This window comes from Rutilus rutilus, assembly GCF_951802725.1.
Source record: "Rutilus rutilus genome assembly, chromosome: 9".
Classification (NCBI taxonomy): domain Eukaryota; kingdom Metazoa; phylum Chordata; class Actinopteri; order Cypriniformes; family Leuciscidae; genus Rutilus; species Rutilus rutilus.
This window is the reverse complement of record NC_140223.1, coordinates 32,504,316-32,529,148: the sequence shown is the minus strand read 5'-3', so window position 1 is coordinate 32,529,148 and position 24,833 is coordinate 32,504,316. Positions and strand designations below refer to the sequence as shown.

At 37.7% G+C, this 24,833-nt stretch overlaps 1 protein-coding gene across 3 annotated transcripts in view; it reads left to right on the top strand.

Annotated features, from left to right (window-relative positions):
- rcbtb2 (regulator of chromosome condensation (RCC1) and BTB (POZ) domain containing protein 2) overlaps positions 1-24,833 on the top strand; it is a 47,890-nt gene that overhangs the window by 6,755 nt on the left and 16,302 nt on the right. For all 3 annotated transcript variants that reach the window (XR_014628753.1, XM_084419239.1, XM_084419240.1), the window contains exons 3-11: positions 1,340-1,490; positions 4,492-4,658; positions 7,594-7,752; positions 11,009-11,116; positions 11,799-11,941; positions 13,099-13,289; positions 18,904-19,030; positions 20,761-20,900; positions 21,111-21,241. Coding sequence is in view for 2 of the 3 variants with exons in the window: in XM_084419239.1 (XP_084275365.1) it covers positions 1,340-1,490; positions 4,492-4,658; positions 7,594-7,752; positions 11,009-11,116; positions 11,799-11,941; positions 13,099-13,289; positions 18,904-19,030; positions 20,761-20,900; positions 21,111-21,241 (1,317 nt within the window). In the remaining variant the exon portion in view is untranslated. The remainder of the gene's footprint in view (positions 1-1,339; positions 1,491-4,491; positions 4,659-7,593; positions 7,753-11,008; positions 11,117-11,798; positions 11,942-13,098; positions 13,290-18,903; positions 19,031-20,760; positions 20,901-21,110; positions 21,242-24,833) is intronic.

Below are 24,833 nucleotides of genomic sequence, written 5' to 3'. Positions count from 1 at the left end.
TACCATCGTTTGTTGCACTGTCATTCTAATATTCCCCTTTCATCATTTACAGTAAAGTGAGTACATATAAAACGATCTGTAACAGACAAAGCAATAGTGACACATGGTAAAAACGCTGTTTCTCAAACTTGTGTGTTGCAAGACTTATTAGTCCAATATTAGTCATCTCTGCATCATCTTTTATTTTCTGTCTCTCTGAAGATTATTTAAAGGGGACATATCATGACAATCTGACTTTGTCCATGTTTAAGTGCTATAATCGTGTCCCCTGTGCATCTACCAACCCAGAAAACGTGAAAAGTGACAATCCAGTAACTTTGTTTTTGTAAGCCTTTCTCTGCAAGCATGTCAAAAAATAAGCCAATCAGATTTTTTCGGAACTTATTATAATATTACTGCCCCTTATTCTGCACGTTTCCACCCACGGCGCCGCCATTTGGTTTTGCAAGCAACAACGGCGTAACCAGTTCTAACGCAATGGCAAAAGTTGGAGCAAAGCAGGCAAACTGTTCTGTCGTTGCTGCACAGAACACTATTAGACCAAAATAAAGACCTCAGGAAACTGTGTCAGTTTGTGTAAAAGTTAAACATGATTGTACATACAAGTTGATGACGTGAATCAATGTAACTCCACAACAACTACATAAATGTATCCATTAACCATTCAGAAACGTCCAGGTGCGGTCTAAAAGTTGCAGCCTCTTCCTGAGTCTCTCCGTAAGTCTGCGCTCACTCCTGGTTATTTCTGAGATTTTGGATGAGTGAGATTATTTCGTGTGTTTTGTTATTGCTGTACATATCCGAAGCTCGTGTAAAGGATCGGCCGTCTTCTGAACGGACGCGGGGAGCAGCAGCTCATTTGCATTTAAAGGGACACACACAAAAACGTTGTGTTTTTGCTCACACCCAAAAAGGGGCACATTTGACAATCTATAATAAATGATCTCGGGGGTATTGTGAGCTGAAATTTCACAGACACATGCTGGGGACACCATAGATTTATATTACATCTTGTAATAATCTTTTAATTAATATGTCACCATTAACGGGCAAAAAAAAAAAGCGTGTCTTAACCCTTTTTGTCCTTGACATGCTGTGATAGTTGCTGTAGGAGGAATCGCTGAGAGCGCATGGTAGAAGGGGGAGAATTTTAGAAGTTTTCACCCTCAGAACTTCAGACAATCCCATCTGTGTTTTTATGGGATTGCGCTCTCTCTGTAATTTGCCCTGTTTAGTATATCTGGCACATGGTCCATAATGAAATATAAGTGAACTTTATATAAAACTCATGTGAGAACCATTAGTACCCAAACTCATGTGTTTGTGTGTCTGCCCGCAGGTGTTTGCACTTGGGACGAACTGCAGTGGCTGTCTGGGCCTCGGGGACACGCAGAGCTCCATTGAGCCCAGGCGGATCGACATCTTGTGTGGGAAGAAAATTGTCTCTTTGAGCTACGGCACAGGGCCACACGTGGTCATCGCCACTGCAGGTTTGACAAATCTTTTTAACGTGGAACAATGGCAATGATTTGGTATTTTGTTATATAATTTTGGTATAATTTTGGTTGCAGGATGGTGAAATTACAAATCCTACCATGGTAAAAAACGTTTCATTTGATTATGCAGGTGGCCTCATGACCTTCTGGCGCTTCCAAGCATGAAACATAATTCATATTCATAGCCTATTAATATCAACATAAAAGCACCCCAATATTCTAATAATAATAATAATAATCAGTGTTGGGTAACGTTTCTTTTAAAAGTTATCCATTACAATATTGCGTTACTCTGTAAAAAAGTGTTACTTTTTATAGAAAGTAATGTGCTACGTTACTTTTGCGCAACGTTTTCTCACCTGGGCTGCTCCTGCTTGTTTGTTTTTTAATAAACCTTTCACACCAAAAGTAAACTGAAAAGCCTCATGCTGAAGGAAATGCAAATTCACATCTGTACAGTATTATTTATATATAGCCCGTTAAACAGTGCAGTGTTTCCCCTACAATGTATTAAGCAGCGGCGCAGCGCCGCCGCTGGATTTTCAGCGCCGCTGCAAAATCTTCACATGATCAATAATATCACGACATTCACTTACACACGTTGCCATAAAAGGAGCCGTTCACATGCACATATCTCAAATGTGGGCGCGTGGCAAGCGCGCTCATAATAGAAGCGACGCGGCGCGCACGTTTTCAGCATGGACAGATCAAAAGGTTTTCAGGCGCGCCTCAGTTCATGGTTGGCATAGCAACGACAGACGCCACGGGAGAGCGAGCAAGCGCTTATGCAAAGGAGAAAGCGGTACGAACTTTTCTCCGTTGAAGTCTATGGGGTCGCTGTGTCCATTTTTTTTACTGTCTATGGAAAATATGCCGTCCCGCCCCTCCGTGTTCGGCGATACGGTTTCATTCTCGCGCAGCTTGTTTTAGTAACTTTACGTGCGAGTCTTTTCCGCTCCGTGTTTGCGCCGCGCTCTCGGTTCCGAGTGTGTGTGAGTGTGTGTCGGCGCACTGCGCTCTCTGCTCAATGTCCAATGTTCCGCTCCGTGTTTGCGATGCGCGTTCTGCTCTGTGGTTAACGGCCCAAACGCTCCAATCATGTACCGATCACGCACTGGAAAAGCAAAGTCCTGCTCAAATAACGTGAAATTTCTCAGTAGTATGCATGGTAAAATTACCTGCTCTGATCACATACTCTGGTAATAATAGCTTTGTATGACTATACTTTATTTTGACAATTAGTCAAAAAATAAATCTGTTAAATCTGAGTATGTTGCATAGAACTGAATGAAGAATAATATATTGATGTTTTATATTTTAATATAGGTCTATTTTCTGTTCAATTTGTGTGGACATTTTTCTTTTTTCCCCATTTTTTGTGTGTTTGATTTAATTAGTGATTCTACATTTAAATATTGATGATTACAAGTTTGGAGGAAATGCAATTAATTGCGATTAATCACAGCAAATTGTGCGATTAATTAGTTATTTTTTTTAATCGATTCCCAGCCGTAATATATATATATATATATATATATATTTTTTTTTTATACATAGAACATGTACTTTCTTACATTTGAGCCTCAAAATGTATGTCTCAAAATGTCAATTTCTATCCACAAAACTTGCCAGAAGTCATGGTTTAAGGGGTTATTAAAAAAAAAAATCTTCCGGGGGTGCATGCCCCCGGACCCCCCACGAGCGGCTTGGTAACAACCTCCGGCACGTAACAGCACCGCTGCTGGAAAAATTTGTAGGGGAAACACTGCAGTGGTCATATATTATCATGTATACGCTGGAGTCTTGTCCCTAATCATATTTACACTAGTTTGTGAAGATAGTAAATGTATATACACAGACCTTGGGGAAGTGGGTGTGGATCTGATTTTGGAAATGATCACAAGCAAAAGAGCATTGAGAGGGATGTAAAGAAGTGTAATGGCTACGTCATAGTTTAATTATTATTCATTTTTAAACAATAATTATTAGTATTTATGCAGTATTTTTAACATGAAGGAAGGTGTTCAATGGCATTTCAGTTTTTGTTGTGGTGTCAAATTTCGGTTGAGAATTTTAGTATCCGGTTAATTCACTAGTTGAAGTTTAATCTTCTATCTAGTGTTTATGGTTTCAGTCTAGAAATTACATTACAGCATTTCATGGGAGATGTTGTGTTGAGACGTGATTTGGCTGACTTAACTGTGAATCAGATTTGGCTTTGGAAAGTGTGATGTCTCTGAGGTCAGTGTTCATCTGTTTAATATAATTCTAATAACAATGCTAAGACCTTGAAAACTGAATTTCTGCTGTTTCGCTCAGAAATACACCACAATATGGAAGTAAAGTTGGTCACAACGTCCATTTCGTGCCTAATATTTTGTGGCGAAACCCTCAAGAGATATTTTTAAAACACAACATCTTTATGCTGTCTAATTTCGCTGTATTTGGTGGTGACTTGATGTGAGAAATATTCTACGTGTCGCGACATGGGAGCTTTGGAGACTGAAAGGGCCTCATTCACCAACCGTTCTTACAAAGAAATGTTTTCTTAAACCCCACTTACTCACTTTTTATGAAGATTCTGACATTCACTAATGTTTTCTTATCTTGGATTTGTTCTCAGCTAAGAACAAAATCTACGCACAGACACTTGCAAACATCACAATTCTATTGTTTAAGAACATGTCATGAATCTGACGTAGACTTTTCTTAGGAAGTTTATTAAGTACAAAGTTAAGACAATTCTTAGGAAGATATTGGTGAATGATGCCCATTGTTTTTTCACTGAGGTAAAAGTTGAGACATAACAGATGTTTTCAGATGGTCAGCAATAGGCCTGAGTCTTTAATTAAATCATGTGTGTATTTGTGTGTATTTTTACCTATTTTTGCTTTTATTTGGCCTTTTTATTGTGTAAGTGTATCTACTTATTATTTATAAGGACTTGAGCCAGTGATTTATCCTCAGATCTGTATCTTGTCCTCTGTGTCTGTAGATGGAGAAGTTTATGCCTGGGGTCACAATGGCTACAGTCAGCTGGGCAACGGCACCACCAACCACGGCCTGACTCCTGCCCTGGTTTCCACCAACCTCATCAGCAAGAGAGTGACTGAGGTGGCCTGCGGCTCCCACCACACCATAGCCCTCACCTCCGAGGGAGAGGTAAAAAAGAGATATTATCAAACAAAAATGAGGAAATGGATCTTAAGGCAGATTAGAGTGGGACTTTTAAAAACAAACACATGTTGACCAAAGCCCTTTACACAAGATAACTTTTTTTTTTAATAATACCTAGCATATTAGGGCTGCACGATATTGTAAAAAACTTCACCAGATGGCTTGAATAGCTCTGTTTGGAAAGAATGAATCATTCTAGAATGATTGGGGTGATTTTGTAGGGGAGTGAATCTGCATAAAAAAATTATAAACTGATTACAATCATAGGTAAATACAGTAGAACTGTGTTCTACAATACAATACTTTATGTTTTTCAGGTAAGTCTTCAGTATTCAGGTACAGAAATTGAATAATCATATGTAAAATAACACTGCGTAGTCTTTAGCGTATACATTAAATACAATTAATCTTTGTTAAAGCTGCAAAACTGATTTTCTCTTTGTATTTTGTTGTCTGATTAACATTAATGACACAGACGGCAGCAGGAATCTTAGGCCGAATGCATGGATCCCATATAATGATAGGCATCTGTTTTCTTTCTCAATGGTTTACGACTTGTATGAGCGTGTTTATGAGGATACTCACCGAGTATTTGCATGAATGTGTCCGTTCAAGCACAAACAGACATGGAAGAGAACAGAATTAGGTGTTCGCGTGAGGCATGCGAGGTCCGAACTGACTTTTCTTTTGCGACTTCTTGCGCTCGAATGGTTTAAAATCGCTTGAATGTTTAAACTGACAGGACCTAAAACACGTGCAAATGATAAACTTTCTCTCTGTGATGGTTAAAGTAGTGCTCGTCCGTATGGATCAATACAATACCCATGCTTGACATCGCACATCCTACGATGTGACTATCATTGATGAACAAGATATCATGCAGCCCTATTACATATCAAGTGCTATTTTTATTACAACTGCTATGTTATTATCATTATATTGAATATTCCTTTATACAACAATTTTGGTGCTTTAGTTTGAATGTTGAGCCCTAAACACTATAATCCCCTTGTGAGGGACCCCTTCCTAAATTATAAAGGCAGCTGTATATTTTAATGGGTAAAGACCCGTGTGTGAACAATATTAAGTGGTATTATAAAGATATTGTCACGTTTGGGTCCAGTAGATGCAAGGATCTAATTGCAAGCCGTATTTAATTGCACAAAGAAGATCACAAAGGACACAAGGAAGGCAAACCGAAACTATAGCTCAACTTCAGCACGTTAAAACAAGACAATAAAACAAATGACTATATATGAAGAGGTCAGATGCAAAAGCCTCTAAGTGCCATCTGAAATTTTCTTATAGAATGATCATTTTTATCAAGCTCGTGAAATTACTGAACTTAAATATACGAGCTGGATAAAAATGATCATTCTATAAGACAATTTCAGATGGCACTTAGAGGCTTTTGCATCTGAACTCTTCATATACACACTGGGTAATGAACTAGACACAGGTGATGAACTAATCAGTAACTATAGAAACAAATGAGAGCTACTAAAAACTCCGGAAACAGGAAATTAACTGGAGTCTAGAGCTCAGATATAACAGGGACAGAAAATCTTCAACGTAATGGTCTCTAAACAGAAATAACCATGACATGTTGTGTGGAAAAGTAACTTTTTTTATTTTCTGTTTGCACTAAGGCTGCCAATGAACAGAGATATCAAATTCAGGAAAATGTGTTAACAAAATTATAACATACTAAAATGAGCTAAACATTAATTTGAGAATCCCCAAAATATTGTAAATAGTTTTTTACTGACCCGCAGTACTTGGATGTTTCACTGTTTGTGAGTGACTGAAGTGAACAGACATTAACAATGCAAAGCCTCAGTTCTGTTAAGGCCAATTCGCACTGCACCTACAGAAGGCGACAGACACTTCGTCGGGTTTTGTCGGATCAGTGTGTTGGCATCTGTTGGAGCTTGTTTTCGCAGATTGAACATGTTAAATCGGTGCTTGTCGGGTCGTGGATAGTCTGAGAAGTGACATACTGTAATCTGGTGATTGCCTGTGTTGGTTGGCGTCTGTCAGTGCAGTGTGAACTTTTTTTTCACTTCAGTTTTTTAATTTAATGTGAAAAATGGAAAAACAAAGTTACAAAAATTTAAGTTAGTAAAAAAATATATTTTGCTTCAGTATCTAACTTTAGAAATAGGCAACTCTCGGATTGAATACTTCATACAGATATGAAAATTACGGTAAATTGGTGAGTAAACCTGTCTGCACTCATTTAACATGATTACAAAATTACATTTCGAAAGAAACATTTTCCCTTGGAGATACAGGTTTGAAAACATTCCCCACAAAATCTTGCACACTATTCTTGAAAATTACTAGCTGGAAAAAAAGACATTGAGGATGTTTTCCATGGTACTGAACATACGTCATAACACATTGAAGTATTTGATCATAAAGACAGAGCGGGTGTGCATCTGAGTGTCCCTGCATGAAGCCGTATTTGGGAACGCTTAAGGTATTTCTGAAGGAGTGGCAGTCGTCTAACACAGAGATGGGATGAAACCGCATGAGACAAGAATAACATACACTGCTCATGTATCTCAATAAAGACATGTAGTCATTAAAAGTCAGCCTCATAACCTGTCACCAGATAGATAGATAGATAGATAGATAGATAGATAGATAGATAGAGATCTGACATGAACCGCCACAGTTTAATAATGAATCGAAAATGTTTTTGAACTTCCCAGTATAACAAAAGGTTTCTAACGTTGTGTTTTGTGCTATTGATTTTATAAAGTATCCATCAAAAGAACTAAAATCGAATGCAATATGGCTTAGTGCCTTTTATCAAATTGCAAAAGTTTGTGATTTTATGAAATAATTATGCCTGTATACCACAAATGATTATTTGCAATTTTCTGATCCATTTCATGTCCTCTCTTGTGCACAGGTGTTTGCCTGGGGCTACAACAACTCCGGGCAGGTGGGCTCGGGATCCACGGCCAACCAGCCCACCCCGCGCAGGGTCAGCAGCTGCTTGCAGAACAAGGTGGTGGTCAACATCGCCTGCGGACAGCTCTGCTCCATGGCCGTCCTGGACAATGGAGAGGTGAGCTGAGATTAATAACAAGAGTTTAATCAATACCTACACACATCACAATCGATTGAAAAAAAGAATTAAATAAATTCAATGATATTTATTCACAATCAGTATTAGATGTAACGCATTACATGTGACACGAGTAACGTAATCAGATTACTTTAAGTAACGAGTAACGTAATCAGATTACTTTAAGTAACAAGTAACGCATTACTTTACTGTAAATCAAATTTACAACAAAATATCTGAGTTAGTTTTACAAACAAGTTATGCAAGTTACTTTGTTTTCTCATGTATTGACTGACAGCTCTCCTGTCCTCATGTTGAGAGAAATCGTGAGTAAGTGTAGAGGCGTTGTGTGCGCTGTGTGTGAACATGATGTTATTGTAGATCTAGACTAAATGTGACCATGCATTTACTCATCTCACTTGCACAAAAACACATTTAGTATTCCTCATAATGAATAAAAACAGTCAAACGCAAACTCAGAATATTACTCAAACCTGCAATAATTAAATATGTCAAATAACACACATAGTCTTAAATCTAATTTTATTAACCAATGTCTCTGGCTGCGTTTACACTTGGCATTAACATGCGATCACCGTGATCCGATCAAGTGGCTTCTGTATCTGGATAACAGATCGGATCTCGCATTCCCGCAAAAAAAAAAAAAAAAGGATGGATCCGGTACAAAGTCGACCTGATGTGGTGGGTTTTCTTTTAAAAACAGTTTTCACATTTTACAAATCTCGCAAAATGAGGAGGATGAAGAGGCTGCAAGTGCTAATAATGTGGATCGATGCCGTAATGGAAACGGTACAGAGAAACGTATCCCAGCTGTGGTGGCGCGTCGTTCTTTACAGAAAATGAATGGTTCTGCAACTTTAGGGTGCAAAAGCAAACATTTCAGTATATTTGCGATGTACTTTGCACTCGACTATTTTGCAAAACCACACAGCTACGTGCAGCAATTCCTAGAGAGAGGAGGGGTAATAATGACACGATTGCGTTTACATTACACCGAGATCCGATCACAATGCGTCCTGACTACCTCCGAACCTGGACACGCTGATCGGATAACATTCCGTTCAGAAGCGCGTTTTAACTTGTCTTTTCAATGAGTATGTGGACAACATCCGGATACAGGTCGCATGTTAATGCCAAGTGTAAACGGAGCCTCTGCTGTTAACCTTTGATCCAATTCGACCAGTTCAATCCAATGACACCAGTGCCACTAAGTTTTACAGATGATGGTGCCAGAACCTGATTTGTTTCTCATATGCAGCAGAAATGGCTTTTATCAGTTCGGCAATGTGGTACTGGCACCAGTACGACCTCTAACATTTTGTTGCACCGGCTGGAAAAAAAAATCACACATTATTTTTTGTTTTTGTTGCTGAAATAAGAGTGTTGAATTTTCTACTCCTGCGTCATATTCTTCTGGGATCCAGAAGCACAGCTGAAAGGCTTGTTTGAGCTGCGCAATCTACAACCCCATTTCCAGAGAAGTTGGGACATTTTGTAAAATGCAATAAAATCAAGAATCTGTGATTTTGTTAATTATCTTTAACCTTTATTTAACTGACAAAAGTACAAGAAAAAATGTCCAATGTTTTCACTGATCAACGTAATTGTACTTTGTAGATATAAACATATTTTGATTTTGATGGCTGCTACACACTCCATGAAAGTTGGGACTGAGGCAAAATAAAAATGAAAAGACTATAGCATATCCAAGTTAAACTCTTTTGAAACAGTCCACAATGAGCAGGTGAGCTGGTAATAGGTGAGGGTATCATGTTTGAGTGTTAAAGGAGCATCCACCAAAAACTCGGTCTTTGCAAGCAAAGATGGGTCATCATGGCTCACCACTTTGTGCCACATTTCATGAGAGAACTGTCAAACAATTCTGATTTCTTAATTTATCAATGCAAGATTGCAGACAATTGTGGTCATTCACCATCTACCGTACTTAATCTACCAAGATTCAGGGAATCCAGAGAAATCTCAGTCTTGTTGGGCAAGGCAGGAAACCTCAGTTGAATGTGCGTGACCTTTGAGCCCTCAGACGAAATTAAACGAGAAACCGCCATGCTACTGTGCTAAATATAGGCTCAGGAGTGCTTTGGAAAACCATTGTCACTTAACACAGATTGTTGATTTTATTGCATTATACAAAATGTCCCAACTTTCTATAAATGGGGTTGAACTGCACAGACGTGAATTTGCATTTCCTTCAGCCTGAGGCTCATTCATTTAACTTCTGGTGTGAAACGGCCTGAACATTTGCCAAAAATAGAGCTATAAAGAAACAAACAAGCAAGCCCAACCCAGACGAGAAAAAGTAACGCAAAAGTAACGTAACGCATTACTTTCCACAAATAGTAACCAACACAATTAGTTACTTTTTTAGGGAGAAACTCAATTTTGTAACGCATTACTTTTAAAAGTAACTTTACTTAACACTGTTCACAAGTAATAACATGTATTACTATTTGGTGGATTAGCAACTACATAAAGAAAAGAAAATTCCTTATTATGGAATTTAGGCATGTGTCATGGGGCATGAATCATAATTTTTATACTAATTGCACTAAGTACTGTGAGCATGCAGTCGAGACATGTTGGCATGCTGTCTGGACATGATATTTAGTTCAGTTACTCACAGTTTTATTATGTTGCAAACTGTGATTGTAACTGTCTTGGCTGTCAGCCAGGATGTTTGTTTTTGTGCCTAATTATGTCTTAACCTTTTAAGGTGCAAGCATAAATAAATTTGATGGAAAAATGATTCATTGCTATTTTTGTATGTATCTAGACTAAAATGACACAGTTCATGCATTTTTTCCAAAATATGACCTTTGTTTTCTAAGTTACACTCTGTATCTCCCGAGATACATTGCCCATTTAGGGTAACATTTTGCAAAGTATTCTTTTCTATTATAGACAACCTTTAAAACATTTAACACAAATACCATGAGAAACCGTGAGAACTGTAAGTAGTTAGAGCCTTTTTATATTTAGACACATTTGCTACATTCATTTAGTTTCTGGATTCAGTAGTATGGAGGAGTTTTTAAAACTCTACAACTGTTAATGTTCTGGTTCTTCTCAGTGATGCTTTTCTCACACCCAATGTTGAGAGTTTTTCTTCTTAGAAAGTTGTCGTAGTAAAATGATAATTGTAGTTGGTTTTCTGTTGTTGCTGTGCATTACATGCTGCAATCGGCACTAGGTTTAACTCAAAGCTCTGTGTCCACAGACATATGGCTGGGGTTATAACTGCAATGGGCAGCTCGGTTTGGGCAACAATGGCAACCAGCAAACCCCCTGCCGGATCGCTGCCTTACAGGGGATCAACATCGTACAGGTGACTAACAAAGACTTCTGGGTACTAATCAGTGGGATATGGTGGCTTTCCTGAGAAAAAACTTAGGGAACAGTTTTTACTTTGCAATTATCAAGGAAAAAATGGTATAACTAATTACATTCTTTCTAATAATAACATGCATTTCAAGTCACACCAAAGTCTCAATTTTATGCATATTAAATTTTTTGCATTGATTTGAAAATAATAACTAATAATATAGTAAAATACAGTGTTGTTTTAGTATTATTTATTTGGTATTATAGTATTTATTAATATTTTGACTTAGCTTTTAGTTTTTAGATTTTCTGTTATCGTTTTAACTAGTAATGTCTATTTAGCTTTAATTTATATTTAATTCAGTTTTAGTTTGATTAATTTGAGTTCTCAAGTACAACTTAAACTTATTTGATTTCAGTTATATAGTTCTAAAAAAAATCTATTTATATTTTATTTCAGCTTTATTTCTATTAACGAAAACTATTTTTAATAGTTTTAGTTAACTGTAACAACAATGGTAAAAAAATTGGTTTTATTATTATGTTCTAAAAGTGATAATACGAATAGCCAAATACTACTCGCATTAATCTCAATTACCGTGTTATTGTAAACATTCGGCTGTCACCGTAGATGTATGGTGCAAATAAGGTGCTTCTATCAGCCCTGATCTGTCTTCTCTCCACAGGTGGTATGTGGATACGCACACACATTGGCTCTGACAGACGAGGGATTTGTTTACTCTTGGGGTGCGAACTCCTACGGACAGCTGGGTACGGGCAACAAGAGCAACCAGGCTGTGCCCACCCTCATCAACATGGACAAGGAGAGGTTAGATCCACATCGCGCCTTCCCGCCTGACTGATTTCACAGACACAGTTGATCTGGTGGAAATAATTTACCTGTCATCTTCTCACCTGTGCAGTTGAATGCATCTGGGTGACAGTTTAGACATATTGCTATTCATACCCATGTCATGTATTTCCTTAACATTTAACAGGCACAATCAAATTGAGTGAGAAAAGTAGCTCAGTGAAGTATGTGGTTCATAAAGCTAATGAAGCACTTCAACAGGAACTGTTATCACACGTGGGCGTCCACTCAAGAATTGTGGGAAACTGAGAGAGCCCTTCTCAGACAGTTGGGATTAGAAAAAAGTCTGTTTGTTTAGTTAACAATTTATACTTGAACTCAGCTTAAAACACTAATTATCAGTTTGTTTCTGCACTTTTTGATTCTTGAGACGAGAAGGCACACAGCACATGGCCTGCAATTTTACTGTACTTGTCATTTGAAAATATCTACATATACGTTTTTAAAATAATCAGAGATGATTTATTTGATTCAAATTGACATTTTATGACTGTGTTTAACATTCTAGCCCTAAAACCAACTGTCCTCGGACCATAATGCAGTACTTCATATAGATTAATGTACATATTAAACTAGACAATATGGAAATTGTTTCACGGTTTCCCCAGAAATATTAAGCAGCACAACCGTTTTCAACATTGATAACAATCAGAAATGTTTCTTGAGCAGCAGATCATCATATTAGAATGATTTCTGAAGGATCATGTGACACTGAAGACTGGAGTAATGATGCTGAAAATACAGCTTTGATCACAGGAATAAATTACATTTTACTATATATTCAAATTTAAAACGGGTATTTTAAATTGCAATTATATTTCACAACTGTTTTACTTTATTTTTGATCAAATAAATATGTGTGAGAGAATATGTTCAGAATAATCCAAAATAGTTCCTCTGTAAATAAACCTTTTTAAGTTCTGTAGTTTCTTCCCAGTACTCAAGATTCTGTTTTTGAAGAATGTGTCAATAACATAAAGAATGAATCACTGTAATTTCTTGCTGATATTTCCTAATTATTTTACCGTTTACCAATCAAAATGTCTTTTATCTTATGTATGAAACGTATGAAGAAGCTTTGAATGATATAACAGCAGCATCTGTGTGTCCTGCAGAATGGTGGAGGTCGCTGCGTGTCACACCAGTCACACATCGGCGGCCAAAACACAGAGCGGTCAGGTGCTGATGTGGGGTCAGTGTCGGGGTCAGGCCGTGGCTTACCCTCACCTCACACACTTCACCAGCACTGACGACGTCTTCGCCTGCTTCGCCACACCGGCGGTCACCTGGCATCTCCTGTCTGTGGGTAAGAGCGTTGTTCCAAAATCCGCTTTCTCACTGGATACTAAAGCTCTTGTCACAGCACAATTGTGTTTTAGTGCTCAGTAGTGATCGCCCACAAATTCTTCGCTAAACCGTCTTGGACCAAACCAACCGGCTCTGAGATAAGCCAGTATTACAGCATTTTAGCTGGGGTTGTGAGAGTTAATGTTAGGTTAAAAGCTGGCTAATGTTAGCTGACGTTACCTAATGCTACCTAGTTAGCATCTACTAGCATGCAAAAACTCACCACCGTGGAGATTGGCAGGATTCCCGTTACTAAAGTGCTCTGCACATGACATGCTGTGAAAAAATATATCATTGCCACTGCATAAAAACAAGGGAACGAATTAGAACAACGTTTAACGACTGTATGTGTGAAAGGGGCTAATGTCAAGTGCAAGTAATGTCCCAATAAATCAGCATTGACTGAATTGTAGTAAATATAAGCATATACACTGAATATGCTGTTATTATTGCATACGGTTTCATAATGTACTACAGTACACTCAGGAGAAAACAGTATCTGCCACTATTATAAATAAGTATAAATAGCATCAAACAACTATTTAGTGTAAAGAAAATGCTGCCATTTTCACTTAGTGTAAAGAAAATACTTTTTGTTGCTATTTACATTTAAAGGGTTAGTTCACCCAAAGATGAAATTTACCCCATGATTTACTCATCCTCAAGCCATCCTAGGTTTATATTAGGGCTGCACGATTTGGGGAAAATGTCATATTGCGATAATAGAGGTCAATATTGCGATTGCGATATGCGATATAATAAACAAATGGTTTCATGAGTCAACTTGCTTGGTTCTCAAGGAAAATAAATGCACACACAGATTAGTGATAATCTGCCTAAAGAAAAAAGTTCTTTAGTCTTTATTTTTTATTATTTATTTAATATTGATTTAATATGGAAAAAGCAATAACATTGGACGAACCAGGTGCATTGTTTAAAGTGTTATAGCACATGTGCTAATTTTCAACACCTGTCCATAGGGGGCTTTTAAAAGTCAATTTCAAAATACTAAAATTTTCAAAAGTAAAAAGCTTGTGCTTTTGTATGATATCACAATGATGCCATCTCGGTTTCTTGTCAAATATCTTAATTGCCTGTTTATATAGAGAAGTGACTGGTTTCAGAGTGTACGCTGATGTTTGTGACAAGAGCAGTGAGTGTTTTTCTCTGTTCCTTGTTTTTCCTTGATTAACTTTAGCGACAGATATAATTAGTAGCTACTGTGTACTGTCCCTTTAAGACCAGCTGCTGTCAGAGATGCGGATCTCACACACGCCTCATTCTCTCGCGAGTCAGAACTCTTAACGTTCATCATAAGACTAATCTTATGTTATGAAGATACTCGACAAAAAGACATTTTGGCATAATTGTGTGTGTTATTGTTCGTTCAAGCTCGAAAGAGAACTGTATTCTGGCATGCTGTTTTGTGCGCACGCACGATATTATTGCGAGTCTTTCTGTGTGTCACAGGCAGCGCGTTCATTTTGGCATAGGCTACATGTGTGTTGTTCGTTCTACCGCGAAAGAGAACTTGATACTGGCGCGCGTCTATCAGTGGGTCGTGTGTGTGTGTGTGTGTGTGTGTGTGTCAGGAGGACATTCACTGACTGACAGCGCGTTCTTTTTTGTCTTATCGCGCATGAATGGTTTAAAAGCATTTGCATGAATAAGAGCGGGACCAAAGGATGCCAAAAATTAACAGATGCTGCATTTATAGGCTTATTTGTTTATTTAATATAAAATCGCAGCATTTTGCGTCATATAATCGCGTAGGCTTGACATCGCGATTGCGATTGCGATACGATTAATCGTGCAGCACTAGTTTATATGACTTTCTTCTTTCAGACGAATACAATCGGAGTTTGAAAAAAATGTCTTTGCTCTTCCAAGCTTTATAATGGCAGTGAATGGCCGTTTCTGTTTTGAAGTCCATCGAAGTGCATCCATCCATGATAAAAGTGCTCCACACAGCTCTGGAGGGTTAAATAAAGGCCTTCTGAAGTGAAGCGTCTGTGTAAGAATAATATTCATATTTAACCCCTTAACGCCTGAATTTATATAGCTGTATATAAAAAAAAAAATTATGTGTGTTTTTGCCTTTAAGTAGATGGTAAATAATGTTGAGATTATCTCACTTTTGCACACCAAATAAATAGAAATGTTGGTATGTTGCAAATTTGCAACAACAGGCATTTAGGGTAATGTTTTTTACAAAATGGTAAAATTAATAAAACACATTTTCCCATCTCAGGTATGTAGATTTTATTCATGGCACAAAGTTGTTAGAACTTATAAACTTTAATTGACAAATTAATGAATCTTGACAACAGCAAGAAACAAAACACTCTCCTACTCCCTAACATTGACAGTAGTTTTTATACATTCCATGTTACACTCTGTTTAACTCTTTCCTTGTTTCTCCAGTGCATACATTATATATTCTTATAGTGTTATATCCTAACATGCTATTTTTTGTAAAAAAAAAAAAAATTTGGCCTGAAACCATCTAAATATAGCATTATTATAATATGTAGCCATTAGCCAAATCCAGCCGTTATGAACCAATGTCGCAAATTTGCTACAAACAGAAATCTACAAAGTACGTAAAAAATATTCGTCACATGAAGTCTATATGAATAACATAGCTATAGAAGCAATCAATAAGCTAGTACATATTTTTATCTTAGCACAACTTAACTCATTTTGGGCAATTTCTCCACATTTGCGCCCTTGATATGCGGATTTTGCAAACCAAAATATTAGCTTCGGTGAACCGGATGTAGTTTCCACTCCGACCGCTCCTACGAGAAACCAGTGCGTGCAAAATGTTCCTAGGTATGTATCGAATGTGCACAAACAGGCATTGGGGGAAAACACACGCTATCTCGCCTGCAGTCTGAATGGAAGGGGTTTGTTGCAAATTTGCGACAGTGGGCGTTAAGGGGTTAAAACTTTACAGACTAAAATAACTAGCTTCCAGCAGACGGCTGTACGCATCGATTTACGGCGAAAGAGTAACCCCTGATCCAAAATAGAGCAAAACAAAACACCAGTCACGAACTAGAGGTCTAAAACGACATTTTTTTAAAGAGAAATGTCGGAGAAGCTTGAGTTTGTTTGTTTGAACCGTGAGAGGCATCAAAGCTTACGCTACTCCTACATCCTATGTCATACATGAGTCAAGTGTTACTCTTTTGGCGTATGTCGATAATATAATAAATAATATAACTCCGATTGGATTAGTCTGAAAGAAGAATGTCATATACGAGAAGAATGTCCTAGGATAGCTTGAGGGTGAGTAACGCCCGTTTCACACATACTCCGTGTGCAGTGCGGGTGCGGTGCGTGTTGCAGTGCGTATGCAGTGCAGGAGCAGCACATGCAATAGTGCTTTCACATATGCTGCGTTTGCAGTGCGTAACTGATCCGCTGCTGTAGGCTATAACACAAATACATACTCGCTATTTGTATTTCAAATCCGGAAGTTATCAGCAACTTTTATTTAAAAAAAAGTTTTTTGTCAGCATTGCAATTCTCTTTGTACACATATACACTCTTTAATAGACGTATTCACGTTTAAACACAATTTAAACAACATATTATTAAATGCATTACTTCTATATAATTATATATTAAGTTGCTCAAGCAAGTGGTAAAATATTTTACCATGTACAGATATTAAAATCGAATAACCTACATACATTTTAAATTAAAAATTAAAATTGACAAAAACAGCAGACTCATACCCTCTCTTTGCATAATTTAAATCTTTATAATAAACCTTGCATGTCACAAAGAACTTGTTTTTCCACCTCCACGAATGAGACGAGTGTTGTTCATTATGCCTTGTTGAAGCAAATTGTATTTTCCCTTGATTTACCCGCGGTCTTAACGTCTCAGCATTGCGATTATCTTTGCACATTTCACTCTTTAATAGACGTGTGCACGTTTAAACACTATTTAAACAACGTCAGCCTATTATTCAATGCATTACTTCTACTTGAGTTGCTCAAGCAAGTGGTCAAATATTTAACCATGTACAAATATTAAAATCGAATAGCCTACATTTTAAATTTAAACTTAAAATTGACAAAAACAGCAGACTCATACCCTTTCTTTTGCATAATTTAAATCTTAATACAATAAATCTTGCATGTCAAAACTTGTTTTTCCACCACCACGCATGTGACAAGTGTTGTTCATTATGTCGCCTTGTTGAGGTAAATTGTAGCTTTCCTTGCTTTACCAAAAAACGTAGTATTTAATTAAATACATTTATGGTGAGATTTACTAAATTTTATTTAATTAATCGCATTTATGGTGAAATTACTACATTTTCAGGTCAATCTGTGTTCATTTTCACCACGCAACATGCGCTGTCACTTTAATTCAGCGTTTGCAGCACAGCAAAAATAGACTCGGTGCGGAAACGATCTCTGCACTGCTGTATACGCACCGCAACTGGAACGGATCGACGGACTGCAACCGCATGCAGTGTGAAAGCTCTAACCTGTTAACATGGGTACGGAAAAAAATACGCACCGCATACGCACTGCAAACGGAGTATGTGTGAAACGGGCGTAAGTTCATTTTTGGGTGAACAATCCCTTTATGGTAAAAAACATCTATCGCTATTTACACTTAGTCCAAATAGCTGCTTTTTTTTCTTATTATCAGTAACTCATAATTAGTGCTTTACTGTCAAATGTAAAAAAAATAGCAATTTTATTGTTACTTGTACTAATTGGTGTGCACCAGAGATTTTTTTACCTAAAGAAAAATCAAACTATCGGCATCGGCGGAGAAATTTAGTATCGGTGCATATCACAGATGTACCGATACTAAATTTCTCCACAGATTATTCAGAATGAGATCGGCCGATGCTGATAGTTTGATTTTTCTTAAGGTAAAACAATCTCTCCCAAATAATGCTGGACACTAATACCCTCTCATTTGGTAGACTATAATATTAGAGGTTAAAATTAACAACAGAGCTATATTATTAAACTGCTATTTATTTCCAGATATAATATTTATTTACTCTCAAATAAAAGCTGAAATGGTAGTACACAACATAAGGTAGTTTTTTCATAAACACTTGAATTTCGTGATAAATTGAACAGAATTTGAAAACTGAGACTTTGTTTCTTATCAGGAGTAACAGAGCGCAGAGCTCCTGGCGATTATTGGATAATTAATAATAAGTGTGGGTAAAAACACAGATCTGGCAACCCTGGCTTGAACTACGGGGTGACGCATTGGGTCAAATAAAGCCTGCATTATTGTTGCTATTTTGTAACTCTTGAAGCGTTATTGTCGCGCTAACTTGCTCTAAATTCAACGAGATTTTCTTCACACACAGTATGATTTGCAGTCTGACATGTTTTTCCACACCCTTTTGATTGACAGGATATAATCGGCCCTGATCATCGGCTGTTTTTAAACAATCGGCGATAGCATACATATATATGTATTTGTTAAACCCAACTAGAACTCTCCATCTCCTAACAGGACGCTTCACTGTGAGATGTATTGTTTTATGTTGTATTTTCTGACTCTTTTCTGCTCATTAGATGGAGATGACTACCTGACTGTTGCCCAGTCGCTAAAGCGAGAGTTTGACAGCCCAGAAATCTCTGACCTAAAGTTCCTGGTTGATGGGAAGTGCATTCACGTGCACAAAGCCCTTCTTAAAATCAGGTAACCTGAAACCTGCAATCAAATAATCTCTAAAGGCTTTTGGCTTTTTAGTAAAAATCATGCTTTCCTGGTGTGTGATTAGTCAACAGAAGATTTGGGTTTTCCCCTTCGGTATCATTCCCATCATTAAACACATTCTCTATTCAGCTGAACTGTTGACATGAACATGTTCAGACACACTCCTGACTGCGTACTGTTGCATAAGTATTACTCTTTGTCTCTGCAGTCACTGTTTTAATATAGTGTTCTGTCTGTATCTTATGAGAGCAGGTCTATAGTTAAAGTTTGTTTTTCTTTCCAGTTGTCGAAAAAAATGAGAGTCGGTGATGCAAGTGCAGACAGGACAATGAGAAGGAAGCTGTAAAAACATACAGTGCAAATTAGACATAATACAGGGCAAACTAAGACATGTCACAGACCGATGTCAATAATGCTAGAGGAGTTTGTGGCCGTACACAATGATTAAAAAATTTGTCTAATTTGTAAGGGTTAAAGCGAAATACACATAAGCATTATTCATTTAATAGTTTATATGATTGTTGCATTGTATGACTGAGAACCAGATTCATGTCAGACTCGCACACACACGCTCACACTCACTCTCTCTCTCTCTCTCTCTCTCTCTCTCTCACACACACACACACACACACACACACACACACACACACACACACACACACAGTCTCTCTCATGTACACACACACACACACACACACACACACAGTCTCTCTCATGTGCACACACACTCACACACACACACACTCACACACACACACACACACACACACACTCTCTTTCACATCTCACATGCACACACACTCTCTCTCACACACACACACACACACACACACACACACACTCTCTCTCTCTCTCTCTCTCTCTCTCTCTCTCACACACACACACACTCTCTCTCACACACGCACACACACACACACACACACACACACACACACTCTCTCTCACATGCACACACACACACACACACACACACACACACACACACACTCTCTTACACACACACACACACACACACACACATACACACACACACACACACACACACACACATACACACACTCTCTTACACACACACACACACACACACACACACACACACACACACACACACACACACACACACACACACACACACACACACACACACACACACACACACACAATCTCTGCATGCCAAACCACCTAAATTATGCCTTTGGAGGGCACTGAAGTGTTAATAGTCTAATTATTATCAACAGATTTAAAAAAAAAAAAAAAAAAAAAAAAAACCTCTATAATGGAGTTCTAAGCGACAATAATTTTTCGGCCCACACTTTTCACGGCTCCAAACCTCTAAAATTGTATCTCACTCACTCACACTCTCTCTCTCTCTCTCTCTTACACTCTCTCTCTCACACTCTCTCTCACTCTCACACTCTCTCTCTCTCTCTCACACTCTCTCTCACACTCTCTCTCTCTCTCACACTCTCTCTCTCTCTCTCTCTCTCTCTCAGAATTGTCTCTTAGTCCCTCAGTCACACATGTACAGCACATATTCGTTATTTTTTTACTAACAACAAACATATTTTGTTCATTTGTGAACAAATTATTCTTCTGAGCTGTTAAACATGACTTTAAAAAAAATTTTTTTTTACAATAGATGGAATTTTTAACAAACATCAAAAATAAATAGCATTAATAAAAAAAATGGCATTTTGTGGTTGTGTTGGTAGGTGTGAGCATTTCCGAGCACTGCTGAACGAGACCGATGAAGAGACCATAGAGATACATCAGTTCTCTTATCTGGTGTATCGCGCATTCCTGGAATACCTGTATACTGATACCATCAACCTCCCACCTGAGGACGCTATTGGTAAAACACCCCTTCATGTTGACGGCCATATCACACTCTGAACTCAATTGAACACAGATATATACCTGGTTAAAATGTTTTTAGATGGAGTCCAGCATGTCACGCTGAAAGACTTGTTAACTGCCCCCTAGAGCAGCACTCGTATGCTGAAACGTCTAAGTGATGATGTTGTTTGGTCTTTATGATCCTGTGATGGTTTGCATTGTACAGGTCTGCTGGATTTGGCCACATACTACCGTGAGAGTCGTCTGAAAAGACTGTGTCAGGAGACCATCAAGAGAGGCATCACAGAGGAGAACGCCGTAACACTGCTCTCAGCTGCTGTCAAGTATGAAGCACGGGTGAGACTCGATCATTCAGCCGTATATCCATCCACTTACATATAGGTCCTGTTCCAAACGTCAGTGATTAACATTAGGATGATGCTAAGCTAACAACTCAATACTCAAAGATAGCTCATGTGAAGTACACAGTACGACTCAACTAACATATTGCTGCTAAGCTAACGACGTGGTACACTAATAATGAAAAATGCAAAGAACACAGATATTGGTTGAATAGCTCACATGAAGTGCAGAAAAGATGTGTCTAACAAAACCATTTTTCTCAGTTTCCCAGATCATTTTTCACACTCTTCACACAGTTTCTCATAACCAACTTTCATCTTTAGTCAGCTACAAATATGGCTTGACCCCAAAAAAAATTCTAACAAAAGGTTTCTCAGTGGTTTACAGTAGTATCAGATGTACTTAAAACATACTAAAAGTTTACCAAAGTTTGACTCCAAGAAAGGTCCTTTAAAATTACCATTACTCCTTTGTATTCCTCCTAGACCAGGAATACTGGTGCCTGATGCATGGTTTGGCCATGTAATATTCTAATTAGCATACTTGCATGATAGATAAGTGATTACAAGTACAATTATATATTAAAGAAATTGGTTACAAGCATATTTTTGCGAAAAATAAGTACAATTTCCCTTAAGTAATTGCATATTTCTCCTTTCTCATATCGTTTTGCCTAGTGTTGGTGGTTTCTGTGGTTCATAACCAATCTTTTGATTTCAATAAAGAATAAATTCATTAGAACTGTGTGTTACTGTAAAATTTGTCAAAACAGGGCTGCCACGTGAAGGCTCAGTACCGCTAACCCCATACTTTATTGCACTGTGACCTTTATTTGTGACTAGATTTACCATTAGTCGTCACACTCTTCCTCCCATTATAGTGATTCTCACAATTCCCAACTTGACATGGTCCACAAGCAGGCATGCATGGTAGTCCATATGCCCTGCAACTGCACCGTTGTGTTCGGCAGGCAGTTGTGCAATTACAGTGGATCATCTGCAGGAGGCTTTCTGGGGCAGCAGTCTTACTGGTCATAACTGGCAGGAACCGGTTGTTCACCAGTTTCCATCCCCAATCCACTGTGTTCATGTCACCTTCCTTTCCAATCCACACCATGATCTGGAATTAAACTCTATGGCAGTGGTATTTGGTTGCAGACGTTCTGGGGTAACAAATGATTTGGCAGTAACGATTTTCTTGCTAAAAAGGTTGTAGCGCAAAGAGGCAAGTGAATCGGTACTCTTTCGCCGCCAAACAACACTGCCATTGCCTTGGTCCCATGGTCCTCTATGACATTCCTTGCTTGATGTGGGAGCAGAAACACATTTGCACAGGACTGGATGGTAGATTCACCATTCACAAGCTTCTAGAATGCTATCTGTTTGCCAACACAAAAAATGTGTGAAGTTGTATCACATCCTGTGAAGGCGTGAATAAACAGCAACTGGGAACACAAGTCACTACCCAGGACTTACTTTAGTAGCTTTGGACTTGTCTGAACGAAAATAGAGGCCTCTATTGTTCGTCCCAGCATAGTAGAGAAGTAGAATGAGTAAGTCTGTATCCTCCCCTACTAAGGTTGTGGGCTGATGTTCTGAGGCCTTGACTGCAGCTTTGACAATGTCCACGTCTGCATCACCTGAGGCATTGATAACAGTGCAGCCCTTCTTCTCCAGCTCTTCGTTCATAAGATTGATAAGTCCTTGTTTGTTGCAAGATCTGGAAAGGAAATCATCCTTTCTTCCCACAAACTCAGTCTCTGCATTGAAGTTAACGATGGGGTGAGTGTTTTCACCAAGTCTCTGATGCGTATTGTCTTTGATGGAAGGACATTCGCTATAAACAAAAATAAAGAAGTGTGAAGTCCGCACACTGACATTAACTGCTTCCAAATGGATTTATTTAACTTTAACAAGGCAACGTTTCGACCCTCAGGTCTTCATCAGGCACAATATCAATGTGAAGTAAAAAACAACCTTAAATAGACACAGGTGGTCACCCTAATTGGGCACACACACGCAAAAACATGTAACAAGTACAGATCATGTGACAAGTACAGATCATATAAAAAAAATAAAAAAAAAATAAAAAAAATAATAATAATTAAGTCTATTCACTAAAGAAATAGTGATAAAAAAAAAAAAAATAATAATAATAAAAAAAAAAAAAAAAAAAAAAAAAATAATAATAATAATAATAATAATAATAATAAACTATAATAATAATTAAGTCTATTCACTAAAGAAATAGTGAAAAAAAAACAAACAAAAAACAAAACAAAAAAACAAGGGGGAAATTAGTGTCAACAGATGAAATAAGTCACTATAAAAAAGGCTTAATATCAAAATCCTCATTCAATCCTAAAGGTGACAAAGTATTTAAGGTGTAGATCCAAAAACATTCCCTTTGTAATAATTTCTTCTCATAATCTCCTCCTCTTGAGGGTTTTATGACCTTTTCGATACCGATATATTGCAAGACGCTGACATTGTGACCTACTTGTCTAAAATGAGATGCTATAGGACTACGCATATCTCCAGTCCTAATGTTGCTACGATGTTCACTAATGCGAGTACGCAATTGTCTGGACGTTTTACCCACGTATGCAAGACCACAAGGACAACGGATTAAATAAATCACATGAGTAGAAGCACAGGTAATAGTACCCCGTATCGGAATATTACGACCAGTGCGTGGATGACTAAAAGATTTACATTTGTGTGTAAAAGCACACTGGGCGCAATTACCACACCTGTAATTATAGTGCAGGGCCATATGTAGCAAAATAAAGTGTTTGGAACATTTCATATAGATTTTTGCAAATTATGTTTTTTGACTTCTTCAGACCCTATAGTTTGCAAAACTACCTGTTTCCGATTTTTTCCCGGGCTGCACAGGCCCAAAATCCAAGATGGCGGACATATCACCAAAAATTGCAAATAATCGCCATTTTAAACATTTCAATTGGATATATGTTAGGTATATCATTATATACATACATTTTCTAATTAACTGATTGACTTGGGTAATAAATATGACCATGGGTAACATGAATTATCATGATTATCAACCAATGATGGGTGTAACCACCATTATGCTATTTATTGGCATGCCTGGAAAAACGCATTGACTGATTAGGCTAAAAGTTTCCTTCATATAACCTAATAATCATTTTAATTAAAATAATGTTCTGCGCTCACCACAATAATTCTGTTAACAATCAGATGACATGGAAAATTATTGGGGAGAATGGATTACATGAAGCCAATGGAAAGATGGGAAAGATAGCCAGCCTTTGTTACTAGGAAACGATAAACAAAATGAAACTTTTGAGCTTTTTCAGGAAGAGGGAAATTATTTTTCCAGCCTGGGCAACTGGTGTTTTATTTACTTGCTAGGACCCCACTGAATACAAAACAACCTTGTTTCCAATTTTTTTTCTTCATTTTTAGTGCCAAAATTCAAGATGGCAGACAATATGCAGACAAATCACATAAAATAAAATATATAATCTTTTCCCTTCTATAAAGGCTTTAAAATGGTAAACTTTTGATGAATGTATTCCTAATAAGGCAGACAAGTGAGA